General features: G+C 29.7%; 1 protein-coding gene across 3 annotated transcripts in view; it reads right to left on the reverse strand.

Annotated features, from left to right (window-relative positions):
* Positions 1 to 18,383, reverse strand: part of LOC123008578 (LIM/homeobox protein Lhx5) — a 115,244-nt gene that overhangs the window by 31,238 nt on the left and 65,623 nt on the right. For 2 of the 3 annotated variants that reach the window (XM_044404447.1, XM_044404445.1), the window contains exons 1-2: positions 12,783 to 13,071; positions 7,902 to 8,097 (exon numbers count right to left, since the gene is read on the reverse strand). In XM_044404447.1, coding sequence (XP_044260382.1) covers positions 7,902 to 8,074 — 173 coding nt within the window. In that variant the 5' untranslated portion in view covers positions 8,075 to 8,097; positions 12,783 to 13,071. Of the gene's footprint in view, positions 1 to 7,901; positions 8,098 to 12,782; positions 13,072 to 18,383 lie in introns of those variants that run through there. The other variant, XM_044404446.1, reaches the window with a different exon arrangement.

Below are 18,383 nucleotides of genomic sequence, written 5' to 3' on the forward strand. Positions count from 1 at the left end.
TTGTTACAATAAATAAAAAACTCTACTTTTGTGGTTGTAAATTGAGATACATGTTCCAAAAATGAAGAAAAAAAGCTATACCAACATATCTAGTTAAAAAAATAATCTTTAAATTGAAATAAATTGTTATTCTATTAAAATAGTATATTATATCACAAGGTAGAGACGAGATTTTTTATAGCCCAGCTGTTCATTTCCCGAGGAAAATAATAAATGCGAGAATATAAAAATCTTCTCTACCGTGTTTTATATAAAAAATTTTTCACTACTAGCACATTTATTACCCAGAAATACAACGGTGAAATATATAACCCTACTCAATGGACATGTTGCCTCAGACCTAATGTGTCAGGATTTACAACTACTGTTTTTGTTAAATCACTATTACCTTCAGTAATTAATCACTTACTTGTGTTATTAACTTAAGGTTGAAGTATTATTTTCGTCTTATTATAAATGAGGTTGTCATTTTTTAACTTCAAGAACTATTAAAGAAATTTTCTAACTTCTTAATATGAAATATTGTTAAAATAAAAAAGAAAAAAATTTTAAAATTTGCCTCACTACCAATAGTATTTTAACAAGAAATAAACCCATTTGTTGCTTTGAATGACAGTTTTGACATAGAGAGAAGTATTAGAGTTCGGGTTATTCTGATGTTTTCAATGAGAAAATTTGAGTCTTTTTCGCATTATTTCATTTTGAAATACTTACGTTAATACTTGTGATGGTAATAGTTTTCAATAATAATATTCTAGAAATATTTGTATCAACCCACCTCTAATATATTAAAGCCCTTGGTCTATAATGAAAATGATTATTGACTACTAGGAAAGAAAAACAATTTCACAACCTCTCGACAAACTAAATAATGATGTCTTTTACAACTAGTAGTAAGAAAAAGTAGTTTGTAGATGTTTTAAATATAACAAATTATTATTCACCATAGAAGAGATATTTAGTAAGAAATTCTTAGCTGGGACAATCTATAGTTATAGGAATTAAGGTGCCCAATGAAAGAATGTTAAGTTAAAATATAAAATTAAAAAAATCTGGTTTGTCTTCAGAGATATACTTTTATATTTAGTTTTTGTTTAAAATGATGTTCTTGGAGTTTTTAATTTTTTTCCGGATATTTATTACTTTCTAAGAATTGTCTACATACCTAGAATCCTTATCTTTTTGTGTTTTCTTAAAACAACCAAAAAAAGTAAATTTTATTATTAAATCTGAAAATTGTTTCCAATTAAGTAAAATTTATTTTAATTTTTGACCATCTGCTCTTGTCAAAATAAAACATCACCTGCTATAAAACGATGATGAACAATCGAATATTTGTGTTGAGACCGAAACAGAACATAAAGTTTTTCATTCAGACACTGAGCTTGTTAAATTTTTTATTTTTGTTAGTTTGAAAAAAACAAATCAAACAAAAACCTTCACAAGTGGTAACTTTTCCGCTTTAAAATAATCATTATACGCAAATCGACAAAGGATTGTTTACATCCGACAAAGTCAACTCTTCAAGGAAATCCATTGTTTGGGTGAATTTCTGAGAAATGCATTCGGTGTTATAGAAACGAAGAATAACAAACAAGCAAAATCAATTTGATATTGATTTCTTTTTATTTCTTGAGCCGACTTTTTTTTTCCACCCCGAATGTTTGAAAATATTTACGACACATTCTCGACTTATTTGCAAAACAAAACCCACCCAAGGTGTAGCGTTGCGAAATATATTGGAGCTCGTTAAAATTCGACTCTTGTTCAAACAAAAATCAAAAAAAAAATTTTCAATCGAACCTTCGACTTGTTATCGAAATTCTAGTCAAAATTATATTAATTTAGTGATAAGTCGGCTTAATTAAATTACTCTGTCCATCAAATAATAAATAAAATTTAATTGAAATGTGTTTCAAAACGTAATTTTTTTATCACGGGCTTGCCCTTTGGCTATCTCGTAACCTCACACAATTTAATTAAAAACACAAAATGGGTAATAAATCCGACAATAATTCCGTGGTACCATTATTCAAGGTGTTAATTTTTCACCACAACGAACCTGAGAATTTTTTTTTTATTTAATCATGTATTATTTATTTTCGGACGTGCGCACAATCGTGCGCATCACATGCGTGACAACTAGCAACTCATTCTTATCATTTAATTAAATGTGCGACGAAAAAAATACAACTGGCTCGTTTACGTCAATTCTCAAGTTCTTTACGACATCCGTGTTTGATAACAACTAGAGAGTTTTTTGGGTCGTAGTTGGCGACGATTTCCACCCCTCGCTCATTTATTTATGGTAATCGGCATGAAAACGTTTAGGGGACGGCAGAAAAGATCTTCTCTCAAATAATGTTTGACTTTGAAACCGCCCTTTGGGCCACTTAATAAATTATGGAGATTGGGTAATTAAAGGGCAATTTTTTCGGAGGGCGGATTTTGGCGAGTCATGGATTATTAAACGGATGAGTGTGTTTAAGAAGGGATGGGAAATATTGGACCTCGAGTCTTAATTATGATATTTCTCCGGTTTTTATGGGTGTTCATCAAGCATAAAGCATAAAAACTGCGACCGGATTCACGAATTGTAAGATTATCTCCTTGTTAAAACCAGGATAGAGTCATTTGAAAGAGAATATTAACAAGCACTAAAAACACTAAAATAACATTTTGTTCGTCTCAGTGAGACAAATCAAATGCACTAAAAAAAATTTTTAGTCCACAGTCCACACACTTTAACTAAATATTTTTTTTTTTCTAATTTAAATGAATTTAAAATAATTTAACTTGAAAAAATCATTACTCAATAATTATTAGGCCGATTTCTTTCAAATAAAGACCGTTTTAAAGGGATGGACTTGCCTTTTCGAATAATATGCAATTTGAAATTGAATATTGGCAAACTTTTTTTCGAACAGCGGTTGAAGTAAATCGAAGTAATCTAAGAAAAACCTTACGAGTAATTTTTTTTTCTTCGTCACCATCGTGGAGAGCATTTTTTTATTAGTAAGAATCCAAATTTTTAAAATAATATACCGAGTAGTTTTCAAGATATGATTTTTTGAAGTTAAGGTTTCCTATTCAGGTATTGGAGAAATGCATGTTAATCTTACTTAAAATTGCATTTTTATAAAAGTATTTGTTTTAAGACTCTTCTTTTGCTTAAAAATAGTCAATTGCACCTTCTTTGTTCTAATTACAATAAACAAAAACTGTTTGTTTACTTAAAACAAATAAAGAGTATCTCTGTACTAATTAAAGCAAATAAAGAGTTTTTTTGTTGTAAAAATGACCACTGATCATTGTGCAAAAAGGATCTGTTTTTAAGTCTTTTTCTTTTTTTAACTTTTTCTTTTATTCCGATTTTTGTCTCCTTTCTTTGTTTTTCCTCAAAATTATTAAATCATTTCTCTCTGTTTCACTTTCTTGCTTCCTGTTTTTGTTTCTTTGTTCCGTCTCAGAAATTATACCTTTTTTCACACTGTTCTCCACGTTTATCGATTTTGCGCTCTTTCTGTCTCTTGTTAGGTTAGTCTTATTTTCCAATGTTTTTTTTTTCTTGTCTTTTTTTAAGTTTTTGTTTATTACTTTTTTTACTTTTAAAAGTTTCAATTTAGAAGAAAATAAAATAAAATTTAATAAAATCAATAGCAATGTTATAGTTTATTACATCGCAAGTCTACAAAAAGAACCAAGAAACAGTAAAAACTAACACCAAAAAAGTGAAACACTTATTTGTATAAAATTCAAAATCGAACAAAGTCTGTCTTTTCTTTCCTTTTTTTCTGTATTTCTTTTATCTTTTATTCTTTTTGTTTCATCCTTTCCTTCCCTTTACGTAAAACTTCTTTTCTTTTTACATCTGTCTGATTTTTATTTTTCTACTTTTCTTTTACTGTTTTGCCTTTTGTTTTTATTTCTTTTCCCTTCTCAATAACTACAGTTTCACTTTTACACTGTATACTTTGAACATCTTTCTATCTATTTTTAAGTCTTTTTCTTCTTTTAACTTTTTCTGCATCTCTTTCTTTTTATCATGATTTTTGTCTCCTTTGTTTGTTTTTCCTCAAAATCATTAAATCATTTATATRACTARTTATTCTCTRTTTTCTCTGTTTCACTTTTTTGCTTTTTGCATTTAATTCTTTGTTCCGTCTCAAAAATTATACCTTTTTTCACGCTGTTCTTCCCGTTTATCGGTTTTGCGCTCTTTCTAACTCTTTTTAAGTCAGTCAGCATTCAACACCAGTAGAAAGTGATGAAAAAGCATTTGCTGAAAACATTTTCAAAAAAAAGTTCAGAAAGCTAGAACAAAGTGAACAAGTTGGAATGGAAATGGAAAGTGATTTAATTTGAAAAAGATTTGTTCTTATATTTAAAGCTACTGCTTTAAACTTCTAGATCCTTTTTGCTCAATGATCAGTGATCATTTTTAGAACAAAAAAACTCTTTATTTGCTTTAATTAGTACGCAGGTACTCTTTGTTTGTTTGAAGTAAAGAAACAGTTTTTGTTTATTCTAATTAGAAAAAAAAAGGTGCAATTGATCATTTTTAAGCAAAAGAAGTAAGATTAACATGCATGGCGCAATACCTGAACAGCAAACCTTGATTTCAAAAAATCATATCTTGAAAACTACTCGGTATATTATTTTAAAAATTTGGATTCTCACTAATAAAAAGATGCTCTACACGACGGTGACAAAGAAAAAAAATTTACTTGTAGAGTTTTTCTTAGATTACTTCGATTTAATTCGAACTTCTTCGAACACTGTTCGCCACTGTTGGCCAATATTCAATTTCAAATTTCATATCATTCTAAAGGGCAAGTCCATCCTTTTAAAATGGTCTTTATTTGGAGGAAATCGGCCTAATATTTATTGAGTAATGATTTTTGAAAGTTAAAGTATTTTAAATTCATTTAAATTAGAAAAAAATATTTAGTTCAAAGTGTGTGAAATTTTTTTAGTGCATTTGATTTGTCTCACTGAGACGAACAAAATGATATAAAATTTGTCAAGTTGTCGCCTTGTTAAAACCAGGATAGAGTAATTTGAAAGAGAGTATTTGAAAACACTAAAATAATCCATATTTCAATCTTGAAATACAACACTTCGAAATGTCCACCCTTCTCGACCATTAACACGTTGTTTTTATGGATTTTCCTGCGGCCGATCTTGTTATATGCTCCTTCTCGGAACGCGACCGTACATTAGAAAATAAATAAGAAAACAAAACAAGAGAAAAGAGAAAAAAATAACCACCATACGAAAGAGAGCTGCAGAATAATGGACCGATATTCAAATCGTATTCTTTAACAAACATGTTTTCGAGTTAACAAGCCTTCGCCGTAACGAGGAGGCAATTTCGGTCTCGTGCACCGGGAGAGAAAACGCAGTCGTTCCCGTAATAAAACGTAATCGAGCACCGACACACCGGCCGCCGTGACCAATTGGTTATATTTCGTTGCCGCGGCTTGGAAATCACCAAGGGACGAAGAGGTTTTTATAGCCGAGTTTAAAAATGTAAAATAATGACATTAAATTCTAAAAAACTGCACTTATTTTCAACACACTGTATAGAAAAACAAAAACTTGGGGGCTAACAGTCTTTCACAATGAACTTAAAAAATAATGAGTCTTTTGCACTCTAAAAATGGAAAAATCCAAGAAAGAACATCATTTTTGGTCAAACTAATGTGAATTAGTGATGTATATAAAAAAAAAAATTAAATGCACAGTATATATTTCACAATTTGACTGTCTTTAAAAGTGTGGAATAAAAGTGCTATTTTTATAAATATTTTCCAACAAATTATCTTCACGTAATTTCGCTAAACTTTATCAAAACCACTTTTCCAAAAAAAACTATTGTGAATGTAAATTTTAAAAAAGTGCAATAAATAAAAGAAATTTTTACATAAAATATAATACATATTTGAATTATAAATCATAATTTATTCACACTAAGCTCATAAATAAATTTCATTCATGATCAATAAATAATATCAAAAAATTGGAATCATAAAAAGCTTTTAAATCAATTAAATTTAAAAATAACACGGTTTCGTACTTCAAAAATAAATATTCATCAGTGTACAACTGAGGAAAAATTGTACATCTTTATTGAGCTTTAAAAATGCATACATATTGTGATTAGATTTACAATACAGAGCGTGTCAGAAAAAAAATTCAAGATAAGATACCAGGAACATGGAAAAAATGTCTAAAAAATTTTATCTGTCACAAAATTTTGACACTTGACATATTTTTATGTCTATTTAATGATACTGATGATCTTGTATATGTTTTTTTTTTAATTATTTAGTAAAAGTACAAAAATTTTGCTAATAAAAGCCACAAATAACATTAAACAGAGTTACAATTTACAGCCTTATTTTTCCAACAGAAATAGAGTCAAATTTAAACTCTCATAACTATGAAATTTTTATAAATAGAATTTTTTTAGATTTTTTTCATGTTACTGCTATTTTTCTCTGGGGCGCGAATTCTGGCTCACCCTGTATTTGTAATTTTTTTATCACGTCACAGTTTTTTGTTAGGAACGATAATTTTCCTGCTTTCTGTACAAATGCCTCCGATTTAGAGTTCATTTAAAATTCAAATTGTTGCAAAATTATCACCAGATCGGTCTAAATAGGTCTTAAAATACATTTCATGAATTCAGCGTTTTCATCAAGATGTGAAGGGTTCACGAAGATGATCATCGGCACAAAGGTTTTAGAGATGAAAATATGTTAGGAACTATTATAAAGAAAACTGTTCCAAAAAATGGTAAAAAACAAAGTAAAATGGGGCGCGAGTTCTAGTTTTAAATAAGAATAAGAAATTTTACTAAATTCAAAAATTGTTGTAGGAAACTGTCAAAATAATGTCAAAATTAATAAAATGCCAAGATAATAAGTGTATTTTATGAAATGGATTCTTTATAAACTTGTGATTTTTTTTCCGAGACTGTGAACACTTCTCTGTTTTTGCGTTATTTTGACTGTTTATCGTCCATACATCACGTTAAAATATTTTATTGGTTAATATCGCCATAAAGTTATGCAACAAAACTGTCATAAAATCAATATCTGCCATAAAAGTACTTTGTTACTTTGCGTAATAGTAGAAATGACATTTTCTATTGTTAAACGACAAACATTAAAAAAATCAAAGTAAAATGATAATTAAACAAACTTTTGATTTATCGTCGCTGATTTCGTATCAGGTGTGGGGAAATAAAACAAACAATTTTTCATTCAAGTAATTTCGATTTTATCACTTGGTGTTTTAAGTAATTACGCATAGAATTTTTATCTTTTGAATCGTAGGTGTGAAACAACCTAAATGAACAAATTTACAAATTTCTCAACACAATTCATTTAGATGAAGAAAAACTCATGTCATTTAAATTTCCGGAATGTAAACAAATTAATTATTCTTTCTTACAAAATGCTTGGATTTTAACGTTTTTGCATATCTAATTATGCAAAACCACAATTTCCCTTCCGTAATATTGTGTTACCAACATAACAAAGCTACATTGCACTAGTCTATTAAAGCACTGGTTTAGACAATTTCTTGCGACCTTGGTCGCAAATTGCGCCACCACAAGCCCTCCAACGTGTAAAAAACCGAAGCGGGCAAACCCAAGGCCAAATATGTCTATAAAACGTGGTCTGGGAGCGCCTTAAAGCGATTCTAAATCACTCGAACTTTTGACAGATTGATGGTTTTATGGGAGATTTCGCGATGCGAAAAAATTATACATTTTTCATGTATGCTAGGGTGTTTTTTAATCGATGAAATGTCACCAAGATCACGCCAACGCCGATTTATTTGATATTAACTCTAATAATGGTAATAAGGGTTGGATTATTTATTAATACCTGAAGAAATCGTTCCTGCAGAATAGTTTGTTTTCCCTTGAGAAACACTTATCGGTTAAGGGGGCGTGACAGTCGAAACAGCGGACGCAGTCCGCATGCCACGTCCTTTCCAGGACGTTCAGCAGGAATTTATCCAGGATTGGTTTGTCGCAGGCCGCGCAGGATATCAACATTCCGGCGGCTGGCTCGCACCGACCTGAAAAAAATACACAAAACATAGAAGAAATTTGTGAAAATCCCCCAAAAACAAAGGTAAGATACCGGAAACATAAAAAAAAATTCCAAGTTATGAGAGTTTAAATTTTGACTTTGACTCTATTTATAAATAAATTTTTAAGTTTTTTGCTACAGGCTATTAGAAGAAGAAACAAGGAAGCTGTATCATCAGTATCATTAAATAGAGATAAAAAATGTCAAATGTCAAAAATTAATGTTAAAATTTTTTGACAGATAGAATTTTTTAAACATTTTTTCTATGTTCCTGGTATCTTATCTTACTACGATCCAAAAACAATTGTAATTCGTAGTAAAAAAAATAAGTAACTACTTTTCCAAACTGTTATATACTTCTTCAATTTCCAACATTTATCAGAAGACCCACGAGAGACAAAAAAATTAAGAAAACTAATGATGGATAAAAGAAATTTTTACCAGTGTCGAGTAGAACTTCTTGTTGCGCTTTTTTTAATAATAATAGGTCTGTTTGACTTAATAGTTTTAGAAACCATTATTATTTTAACAGGGGTATATAAAAACTTCTCTTCCAGATTTTCAAAACCATCTATTATGTCTTTGTGGTAATTGTAGTTTAAATACAATAATTAATAAATCACGGAAAAGAGATGAAAAAAATTTAGATTTTGTAAAAATAATGGCATTTTATAATATTTATCAAAGCTAAAAAAACATTTTGAAACGCTTTTTTTACACTTCCTATTTAATAATTAACTTTAGCTTTTAAAATTCACTTTTGCGAAATTTGAAAGAAATTCTGAATGTCCATTTTTTGTAACTATACTTATCTAGATTTCATTTCAAAAGTTCTTTTTTATTTTTCAATAGAGTTAAAATAAAACGATAGACTGAATGTTTTTGTTTTATTTATACAGCGCCAGAATTCGCGTTATGAAAGTTTAAATCTTGCAATTTAACTCTATTTATTTCTGTTGGAAAAATAATTTCCCAAGTTTTTTCGCTACAAGCTACTAAAAGAAGAAACTAGGAAGCGGTATCCTAAATTATAACTCTCTTTAATGGTATTTGTGGCTTTTATTGGCACAATTTTTGTACCTTTACTAAATATTCATTACAAAAACACATACAAGATCATCACTACCAATCATTAAATAGACATAAAAATATGTCAAATGTCAAAAAATGACAGAATTTTTTAAACATTTTGACACACTGTATTGTAAATCTAATCACAATATGTATGTATTTTTAAAGCTCAATAAAGATGTACAATTTTTCCTCAGTTGTACACTGATGAATATTTATTTTTGAAGTACGAAACCGTGTTATTTTTAAATGTAATTTATTTAAAAGCTTTTTATGATTACAATTTTTTGATATTATTTATTGATCATGAATGCAATTTATTTATGAGCTTAGTGTGAATAAATTATGACTTATAATTCAAATATGTATTATATTTTATGTAAAAATTTCTTTTATTTATTGCGCTTTTTTCTGAAATTCACATTCACAATAGATTTCTTTAGAAAAGTGGTTTTGATAAAGTTTAGCGAAATTACGTGAAGACAGGAGGTAAATAGGTGTCTATAATTTGTTGGAAATTTTATCACAATAAAAAATATATATAAAAAAATCAATTGTCAAAAAATAAATGCCAAAATTTTTGATAGAATTTTTTAAACATTTTTTTCATGTTTTTGGTATCTTATCTTACTTGAAAATTTTCTCTGGGGTTCTGATACACCCTGTAGAGTTATACTTTTTAAAAACGCCTATTCCTTTTCTGTTTTTAAAATCAGTAACAATTTTTTTTTTATTTTTAATAAAAACATTTTTAACTAATATCTACGATTGACAACAAAAATGTACAGTAAATATATATTATACAAATAAAATTTATCCAGAATGATACAAAATGGTGCACTTATTGCAAAAGATCTCGTTTTAAAAGATAAAAACGAGTATGAGTAAGTTAGATATACCTAATAAACCTAGGTATTATTATTATAATTGTGACTCTTATTAGTTGTTATAAGTTTACTTGACTATAATATTTTATTATTGGTCGATTTATGCTTTTTTCAACAATGAGACATTTTCACAACCTTTTTTGAAGTTAGTAGAACAGGAAAATAATACAATAGCACAAGGACACATTTTCAAAATGTAATAATTAGTCCAAAATTACACTTGTGTAACTTTTTATCTTCAACACAAGTAACAATAATCTCATTAAATTTCAAAGACAATAATTATAGAATTTAGACATTTCCTGCGGATCCAACAATCAAAATTTAAAGTTGTGTATAATTAATTCAGTACAAAATCACGTGATTAAAAACAAAATCCCCTATAATAATCAAACAAAAGAGCAGAGCTTTCGTGCGAAAATTTCTCGACAAATCAAGCGTGGCCATGATTGGTGAGACTTTCTCGATTCAAAGTTGGAAATACCACGAAACGAACGATCGAAGGTGGCCGGGACACGGAACGTCAAACAATCGAGAATTGATGATAAGTGCTGTGTGTATGTGAACTTATACACCCAGTGTATAACGGAAATAATAGATGAGGGACTGACTAGACAAAATGTAGTTTTTCTAATTTTTGTTTTTTTTTCTCCTTAGATTCTTTGAAATAGGAGAAAAAGAAAAAAAAGGGTATATAAGTAAGATAAGATACCAGGAACATGGAAAAAATGTTTAAAAAATTCTCTGTCAAAAATTTTTGACATTTGACATTTTTTTGTCTTTTTAATGATACTGATGATTTTACAATTATTATGTTTTTAACATTTTTTCTATGTTCCTGGTATCTTACCTTATATGACATTTTTCTCTGGGCGCGAGTTTTGGCGCACCCTGTATAGGGTATAGAAGCACGAATTTTTTTGTAATTTTACAACTGAAAACGGGAGCCATTTTTAATATTTTTTTCGTATTTCGAATTTAGTTAAAAATTTAACGGTGATGACCCTCCATATCCTATCGAACAAAATCGATAATTATGATATTAAAGTTAATTTAAACCGGAAATTGAGCAATTTGTGCAAACAGCGCGCACCGTTCTGCTCGAAAAATGTCGATTATTCGAGTTTGAAATTTTTTTAAAGAAAGACTCGTTTTCGGTGAACTTCTTTTAGTAAAAAAGTGTGTTCCGGATCGAATTTCTAAGGAACGAAACCGATCCGTCCGTCGGTTTCCGAAGTATACAGTGTGCGGTACCGTCCAGTACTACCTAGTTTCAGTCACAATAAAATCAAAAATTTCGTTTAATTTTTATAATGACGTTATGAAAGCTATAAATTTACATGGAAATGTTGTTGAGAGTCAAACAGCTTGCCATGTGATGTTTTATTCAAATTAGACGTGTCTCGGATATATGTTACAAAAGAATTAATAAATTTATGTATCCAGGTTACTGGGAGTGTGTTTCTCGATTTGAAAACGTGCACACGCAAAAAATAAAAAATTTGGTTGTAAAATTCTTATCGAGCGATTAATTCCATAGCCACCTTTCAACGGTTATAAATTTTTATAGTGGTACCGGCGATAAGAATAAGTTTCAAGATAAAAACAGAGGTCTTTCGACGATATTGACACCGATAGGGAACCATTCGTCACACTTTTAACTTTGGGCTTAGTCAAGCGCGATCAAGGAGGCGACGGTCGGTGAATTCCGACGGCCGTTGCTCATTTTTTTTTATGACATTTTAACATCAATTTTTGGAAAATTGCCAGTCACCAGGGCCGTATTTATATTTTTGTGAATTAATTTTTCATGTGTTAATTATACAGTGTTTCATTTTTATTGTTAGGTACAAATTTAAATACTTGATGAATATTTAATTTTAAGACAAAAGTGTTTCGAAAAATGCTATGAAAGGGAGCTACACCGAGCTACACCCCCTAAAAAGGTACGTTTTTAAAGGGTTTTTCCTAGTATTTCAGAATAAATAAAATTACAAAATTTGGTACCTTTATATGTACACCTAAACAAATTCCAAATAACAAAATTTTTAATCAGGGGCGTCCTAAACGGTAAAACAAATTTAATTTTTAAATTTTATGTTGTTTATGGTGTGTAACATGAATTTTTAAACCGATTTTTACTAAAAATCCGTAAATTGTATCGGAAAAACACAAAAGACCTTTTTTATGAAAAACTATGAAATTTTGTTGCTGAAAGTGGCAAGAAACCACAGTTAGAGTAAATTTTTACCCTAATCCCATCTAGTTTAGGAAGCCCCTAATTAAAAATTTCAACATTTTATTTTTGTACTTGTTTAGGTATATAAAAGTTATCATCTGTACCAAATTTTGAAATTTTTTTCTAAAATGATTTCGGAAATATTGAAAAAAAAAACCTATTAAAAAACGCACCCCTTGCGTAGCATTTTTCGATATATGTTCATAGAAAATTTTTGTTTTAAAAATATTCTATCTCCTGTTACAATAAAAGGTATTAAAAAATTAATTTTATTTTTGTTACTATTGTGAGTTAATTTGTATTTTTTATGTTTAATTAGAATCTCTTATTTCAATTTAAAATAAAAACGTATAATTAGAGTTTTTTGCTTTTTAATCCGTCTTCTTTCATTTCATTTTCATGGACCAACAAGAAACCCCCCTCCCCGAAATAAAATCCTGGTTACGGCCCTGGCGGTCACACTTCGCCACTGACCTATATTGTGGGCTGAATGTTGTATGTAGTTGGAACCGGGCCCGATGGGCACATGGGCCAGTCCAGCCCTTAGCGTAAGGGCCCCTACAGAGGTGCAAGCGGGCCCTCCTTCGAGGTAGGCCGCCAGATTGACTTGTTGATTTCGCACTAGCACACACTCCAAAAAAGACACCTGTTTTATCGACGTTTAAGTCACTTTTTTCCGTACCGGACCGTACCTCGAAAAATGACAAAAACCAAAAAAAATGAATATCGCTTAAACAACACGTACGATGCGACCTTAACAACACGAAACAACCGACTGACGGCCGATACTCGACTGTCAGCATCCCTCCTATCGATCGATCCGTCCCCTCTCTTAGTTCTAAACCAATGGAAATGCGTTGAAACGCCCACAAGAAAGACACGCCTACCGCAGGTAGCCATCAGTTCGCGATCTTATCGCGACGAGTGGACGAAGGACCTTATATCACATGAGGATAAGTACCAATGGGTTTTTCTCTTCTTCTTGTGCTACTGTTTTGCATCTTTTCATATTAGTTTCACCTCGAGGTGATGTGTAAAACGAAATGCGTTCGGTGCGGTTGTAAATCGTGTTTATGACTACTGGAGAGTATGGGAAATTTGCTTTTTTCAGCTCCAAACCGGGAAAGATTTTTTGTGATATAATTAAAATTGCCCTCAAAATTAATCCCACTTAATCAAAAAACAGCCGAATATATATTTTTTGGTATTTCTGGTACTTCAAATTATTAGAAATGCCAATTCTGAGGTACCACTTTTGTGCTATACATTTTTGCAATTGAAACATTCAAATAAGTAATAAGTAAAAAACTAAAATTACATAATATACAGTATGATAAAAAAAAGGCGCCCGTGTTAACCTACACGTTATAAGTGATCTTTTATTAAAGACGAATTCGAAGACCAAAATTGGATTTGTGCTCTTATCAGTAAAATATAGACTTTCCTTTTTAGAAAAGAGAAATCTATATAATTAACAGTTTTAAAATAATTTCATTGTTAAAGTCTAGATTTTGATACAGTTGACGGTGTTCTTAAAAAAAAAATTGTAAAAAGTCTATTGAAATAAACTTTATTGAAGATTTTAGGATACCATTTCTTGGCTCCAAAGAAAATTTATCAATGTTGCAACATTGCAATTATCCTAGGATACAGAAAATGTCCAAGTAATATTCAATTATTGGAAACCGTAGCAACAAAAAAATCAATTTTCAATGTTGTTTGTTCTGTGAAATTTAAACGATTAAAGTCAAAAAGGTTTCCTAGATACGAAAAATACCTGAGTGAAATAGTTTTTTAGTAAAAGAAAATTGTGCAATATTGCCGCTTTGTGCTGTTAGACAAACTGTTTAAATTTTAAAAAGAATCTATTTAGACTATTTTTGGAATGATGGTCACAATGTTTCAATAAAAAAGGACGCGTCTGTTTCAATCGTGGGCGTCTTTTTTTCATCACCCTGTATAGAATGTTTCAAAATAATTGATATCTTGGTAGGCGTTGAGAATGTAAATCAGGCTTTAATTCTAGTTCCAAAAATTTACTAATGTCAACATTACTTCAAAAAAATGACATTTCAGTTGAATTCTGTCAGAAAAAAATTACATAACCTATTGTTCAAATATTGCTTCACATTTAATCCTATAGAAGAAATTTAGAACAGACAGAAAAATTGAAGAGAAAAGGCGCAAAAACCTTTTAAAAACGACAAATGTGACAAATTGTAAAATAACCAGTGAGAAAAAATGGAAAGAAATAGATAACAAACTTCGAAACAGGGACAGAGGAACCAAAATTAAGAAAAAATAAAATGAATAGAATTTGTAATAGGAATTAAAAAACAATAAAAAATGGCTAAAGAAACAAAAAAATTGAAACAAATTTATAAAGAAAAGTGTAAACATAAACCGGAAATTGAGTAGAAGTATCCGGTTTTCGTAATTACTAGCCTAAAAGGTATGTTCTCGCAAGTAACTATTCCAAATTTTATAATATTTGGTCAAATGGTTCGAAAGTTATTACAAAAAAAATAAATTTCCAAACCCACATTCCGAAGGCTGTAAAATTCATCATTTTTTAGCTCATTTTTGAGGTTCAAATATTGCTTCACATTTATGAAGAAATTTAGAACAGACAGAAAAATGGGAGAGAAAAGACGCAAAAACCTTTTAAAAACGACAAATGTAACAAATTATAAAATAGATGTAACCTCAACCAGTGGCTTCAATCGTACAAAGATAAACAATATAAAACTGTGAAAATACCAATGTTGCCACCTTAAATTTGAATTTCCATGACTATCGAGACGACAATCATTTTGAAACAATCTAAAAATTCCCTTTTTATTTATAAAAATTAATAATAATTTTCTGGATGTAAATTGGCTTTTTTTGTTATTTTTTGCAAATATTATGTTTTTATAAAATTTGAAGAATCTAACTCTGGAAGAACAGACAGGATACAGGGTGAGTCATGTTTTCTTGTCAACTCAAAAAATTAATTTGATTAATATTGCAAGTATCAAAAAATGCGATTCTGTTTTATACAGGGTGAAGCAAATTTTAATGCCAATATAATAAATCTTTATTTTTTTTAATAACGAATTATAAACAATTTTGTATATTTTCCTTCAGCTAGACAAAAAAAATGTTTAAAAATCTGGTTTTGTTTCCATACAGGGTGCATCAAGTTTTATCACCAACTCAAACAAAGTATCAATAAAAAAATTGTTTTTATACAGAGTGAATCCAGTTTATTTTTTACAAGTTTTATATTAAAAATAAAATGTTTTTTATGAATTATTAATTTATTAATAAAAGTTTTTGTACAAAAAACATGTTTGAAAATTAGATTGTGTTTTCAAACTTAGTATTTCTTAATAACGAATTATGTGATTTTATATGTAGAACATTGTATAATTTTTTTGATTTTGATGTTTACCTCTCTTCCGGGGCCATTACTTTACTAGTTGTTCTTTCTTTTTTTATAGTTTTTTTTCCATTTTCCATTGCATGTTTAGATATGACTCTAGTTACATAAAAATTATTTTGGATTTTTATTAAAATTTTAGATCAGTACTACATTACATTTGCAAATTCGATTTTTTCCCTCGAACCTCTTTAATAAGAATCACCGCAGCGTAATTTAGTCGAGACCTTGTTATATCCACACAGGCCAGAGTCCTGTTGATCCCTCGGGACTCCTCTCCTGTATATGTGTGTATCTATGTATCAGTGAAGCTCGTGCACACGCATTGGGGACACTCTTCTTGAATAACTCAGCACTGGGGAATTCACCGGCTTAGCATCCTCCAGAGACAGGACCCCTTCGTCTCCATTGTAAACCGAATTAATAGCTTTTTCACCCCTTCTTGAAAAAATTGTGACGTCATAATCGAACACGCGCAAAACGAATCGCTAGATTTGAACGATGCCACGTTTATGCTAATTAAACGATAATATCGGGGGCGGCCATGGCCGACGACACGTGCACAAATTCGACATGTTTGTGTGTCATATTTATACTTTAATTAATCAAAGAAATGTATAATTGATGTGGTACCACTTAAATTGTGACCCCAATTAATTAAAAAAGTCAAGTGTCAAATGTCAGAATCGAAGAGTTTTTATTTTAAATTATGGTACCACTCAATCAAGTTTCAATCAAAACAAAAAGCCAAGTCCTTCTTTACAAATTAATTTATTTATGATTTATTACAGCCGCTAACTGCAAATTACCTCGACAAGTTCACTGAATAACTTATCAAGCAGGCACAGGTACTACACCTAATTAATTTAGTACTTATCGAAAATTAACTTGTTATAAGTTGCTTTAAAATTTCTCTAATTAAGCACGCACTTCGCCTCAATCATGTTGAATTCAGAGAAGACATAAGAAATTTTCATTTCGATCATCGATGGTTTAAAAGAAATGAGAAAAAATCGTTGATTACGTTTACACGAAACCGTTCCGGTGCTTTAGTTACAGCCAATATAAATAAAAATTAATCTGAAACGATGTATGAACAACGTTTCTGTCTTCTTTCAACTGGTATAGACACAAATAATAAAATTTAACCGGCAAATTGATCGTATTTTTTGTTAGATCGTTGACTGTGGGGGTCGAACGTGATAAAATTCAGTATGACGACGCGAGGAACTTTTTATTTGCGAGATTAAAAGTACTACTCGAACTATAACATTCGCTATGTGCGGAACTTTGACATTTCAGAAGTGAAATTTGATGGCAGGAATTTTTATTTTCCTCGGAATGGCAAAATTGCTAAGACATCTTTATTCAAAATAGAAGGAAATACTTCGAAAAAGTTCGAGACTTTTTATTTTTTTATTCATGATTTTGTTCGTTCTGCTTAGTAGGTATAGAGCACTCTAAAAATTCTATTCTATTCACCAAAAAACTACATTTTTATGGTTGATTCTGTGGCAAAAATAATACCTAATTATATAGCAATAATAATAATTATACTCTGGTCGTTCCAACTTCTAGTTTACCCCCTCTTCCTCATTAAATTATTCTATTATTTGAGTTGCAGAAAAACTTGATTCACTCTGTATAAAAACAATTTTTTTTGTTTGACTAAGCCATTGAAAATCCTTAATAAAATCTTTATTAATTATTTTATCTTTATATCGACTCTCCCAACAAAAACTATAGTAACTCAAAATTTACAGTTTTGAGAAAAAGTGCAATGAATCTTTGATTGTTAATAAAAAACCGAAGAACTCTTTAATATTATTGAAAATTACTGAGGGTCTAAGTTTTGGTAATAATATTGTTTATTAATTTTTTTTTCTCATTGTTTTTGTATTTTGGGCCCTACTCAAAGCCAATTTTTATGAGTTACTATAGTTTTTGTTGGGAGAGTCGATATGTAAAGAATTTTTGACAAGAAAAACAAAAACAGTCAATTTTGAACTAATTTTATCAAATTAATTTAAAACTACTCAATGTGGTCAAATCCTGTGGGATTTGATTAAAAGTTTCATTTTTATTTAATAAAGTGTCAATCGAGACTTTTCAAAACATTGTGCAACAAAAGACAGTTGGGGGGACTAAGAAAGTGTCAGATGTACTGAATTAAAAAAATTCTAGACTTGCAAAAAAACATTCAAAAATTTCTTAAATAGAAATGCTCAAATTTAAAAAAAGCAAATCGAGACATTTTTAAAATATCGTGTTGCAAAAGACTAGAAATACCGGTTTAAACAATATCTAAATTTGCAAAAAAACGTTTAAAAATTCCTCAATAAGATGCCCAAATTAAATAAAAATAAATTGAGACTTTTCAAAATATTATGCTACAAAAGACAGTTGGGGAGGCCAAGAAAGTGTTAGATCTACCGGATTAAAAAATTTCTAGACATGCGAAAAAACATTTAAAAATTTCTTAAAGAAATGCTTAAATTTAAAAAAAAAATAACAAATTTCAATCGAGACGTGTTGCAAAAGACAGTGGGGGGACTAGGAAAGTGTCTAAAAATATCGGTTTAAACAATATTTAGACTTGCAAAAAAATGTTTAAAAATTTCTCAAATAGAAATGCTCGAATTAAAAAAAAA

Source organism: Tribolium madens, unplaced genomic scaffold (assembly GCF_015345945.1).
Source record: "Tribolium madens isolate multiple individuals breed KSU strain unplaced genomic scaffold, Tmad_KSU_1.1 Scaffold_71;HRSCAF=194;Tcas5.2_LG6, whole genome shotgun sequence".
NCBI classification, from domain to species: domain Eukaryota; kingdom Metazoa; phylum Arthropoda; class Insecta; order Coleoptera; family Tenebrionidae; genus Tribolium; species Tribolium madens.